This window comes from Carlito syrichta, unplaced genomic scaffold (genome assembly GCF_000164805.1).
Source record: "Carlito syrichta isolate Samal-C Ts95f unplaced genomic scaffold, Tarsius_syrichta-2.0.1 Scaffold316457, whole genome shotgun sequence".
In the NCBI taxonomy this organism is placed as follows: domain Eukaryota; kingdom Metazoa; phylum Chordata; class Mammalia; order Primates; family Tarsiidae; genus Carlito; species Carlito syrichta.
This window is the reverse complement of record NW_007260553.1, coordinates 20,787-22,872: the sequence shown is the minus strand read 5'-3', so window position 1 is coordinate 22,872 and position 2,086 is coordinate 20,787. Positions and strand designations below refer to the sequence as shown.

At 51.8% G+C, this 2,086-nt stretch overlaps 1 protein-coding gene across 1 annotated transcript in view; it reads right to left on the bottom strand.

Annotated features, from left to right (window-relative positions):
* Positions 1 to 1,379: 1,379 nt before the first annotated feature.
* LOC103277010 (hepatocyte nuclear factor 1-alpha-like) overlaps positions 1,380 to 2,086 on the bottom strand; it is a gene marked incomplete at its 3' end in the record, with an annotated part of 12,281 nt that continues 11,574 nt past the window's right edge. The window contains exon 3 of the mRNA XM_021707225.1: positions 1,380 to 1,632. Coding sequence (XP_021562900.1) covers positions 1,380 to 1,632 — 253 coding nt within the window. The remainder of the gene's footprint in view (positions 1,633 to 2,086) is intronic.

Here is a 2,086-nt window from a genome sequence, read left to right as displayed (position 1 = left end):
GTAGAGATGAGGTCTCGCCAAGTTTCCCAGGCGGGTCTCGAACCCGTAGGCTCAGGCAATTCACTCACCTCGGCCTCCCAAAGCGTGGGATTACAGGCTGAGCCACCGAGCCCGGCCGGCTCATCTTTCTTTACGTACCAAGCCCTGGGCTGCTGCTCCCAGTTCCTTGAAGACCAGGGTTGCATTTTATTAGCTCCATGCCTCCTATTGCCTAGTGCTATATGTGGCATGCAGTAGGTGCTCAATAAAAGACTGAACTGAATTGAGGCTAATGAAATTAAACCAAAGTGAACTGAGTCGAATAGAAGGAAATGGAATTAGTGGAATGAAATTGAATCTAGCTAAATGGAACTTGAAATGAACTGAACTCTCTTGAGCTTGATTGGATTGAGCTAAATTAAATCAAACCAGATTGGTTTAAATTGAACGGACCTATACAAAGTTACCTGAATTTCACTGAATTACATTTAATTAAGCTGAATTAATTAAATTGGATTATGATGAGTTGAACACAAGTGAACTGAAGTTACTTGAGCTAAAATGAATTGATTGATATGATCTGAGATGTGTGAACTGAAGCAAGGTGAATCAAGTTTGGTTGGACGGAGCAGAGTGGATGGAATGGGGTGGATGGGACAGATGTGGTGAAGTGGCACAGAGTGGAGAAGATGGAGCGGGTAGAGTGGGTGGGGTGGATGGAGTAGAGTGGACGGATAGTGTCACTAGAATGAAACGGAGTACTATGATTGGAGCAGAGTGAAGCTAATAGGATGGAGCTAAATGAAGTGGGCGGAGTGGTGTAAATGGAGTGAAATGGATGAATGAAGTCGTGTGAACAGAGTGCAGTGGGATGACAAGGAGTGAAGTGGACAGAGCAGACATAGTGGAGTGAGTGGAATGGATGGAATAGAAAGGAGCTGAATTGGTGGGGCGTGGTGGCTCAACCCTGCAATCCCAGCACTTTAGGAGGCTGAGGCGAGAGGATTGCCTGAGTCCAGGGGTTCGAGACCAGACTGGGAAACCTGGTGAGACCTCGTCTCTACAATAAATCATGGTGGTGTGCACCTGTAGTTCCAGCTACTTGGAAGACTGAGGCGGAAGGCTGGCCTGAGTCCAGCAGGTCGAGGCTGCAGTGGCAGCCTGGGCCACAGTGATGAGACATCAACTCAAAAAAAAAGAAAGGAGCCAAATTGAATGGAGTAGAAAAGAGTCACGTGAATGAGTGGAGTGAGTACAATGGATGGAGTGAGTAGATGGAGCAGGGTGTTGAGGAGGGGACTGCAGTGGGACCGAACCAAAGTGCAGAGGGGGTGGGTGGCTGGCGCCCCTGGGGCCGCCCTCCCCAGCCCTCCCGCCTACCACACATCCCCTCTCCCTACATAGCACTCACCATGGACCTTGCTGGGGGAGAGGGCGGGTGGGAGCAGGCCAGGCGAGCTGTGGGCAGGCAGCGCAGGTCCTGGACCCGGCCCTGGTGGGGGCCCGCTGTACGTGTTCATGGCCAGCTTGTGCCAAAAGGCTTCTTCTTTGCGCCGGTTGGCAAACCAGTTGTAGACACGCACCTCCATGACGAGGTTGGAGCCCAGCCCTTGTGCCTGCGACGGGGACACTCCCCTCTGGATGCACTCTGCCCTGCAGAAATGGCCATCCATGAGCCTCCAGACCAGTCAGAGGAATCCTCTCCTGGGCATGGGGGAGGGTTCTGAGAAGCTGGCTCATCTGAGTGTTTAGGACCGGCAGATGTGGGTTCCAATGCCAGTTCTGCTATATGACATTGGGCAAGTGACAGCCTCTCTGACCTCAGTCTCTCCATTCAGAAAGTAAGCAACATAGCCATGGGATGACCAGGCATGGTGGCTCACGCCTATAATCCCAGCACTGTGGGAGGCTGAGGTGAGGGGATTGCCTGAGCCCATGGGTTCGAGACCAGCCCGGGCAACTTGGTGAGACCTCATCTCTACAAAAAATAAATAAATAAAATAGCCGAGCATGGTAGCGCACACCTGTAGTTCCAGCTACTTGGAAGGCTGAGACAGAAGGATCACTGGAGCCCAGCATGTCGAGGCTGCGGTGGCCGTGAGCATTC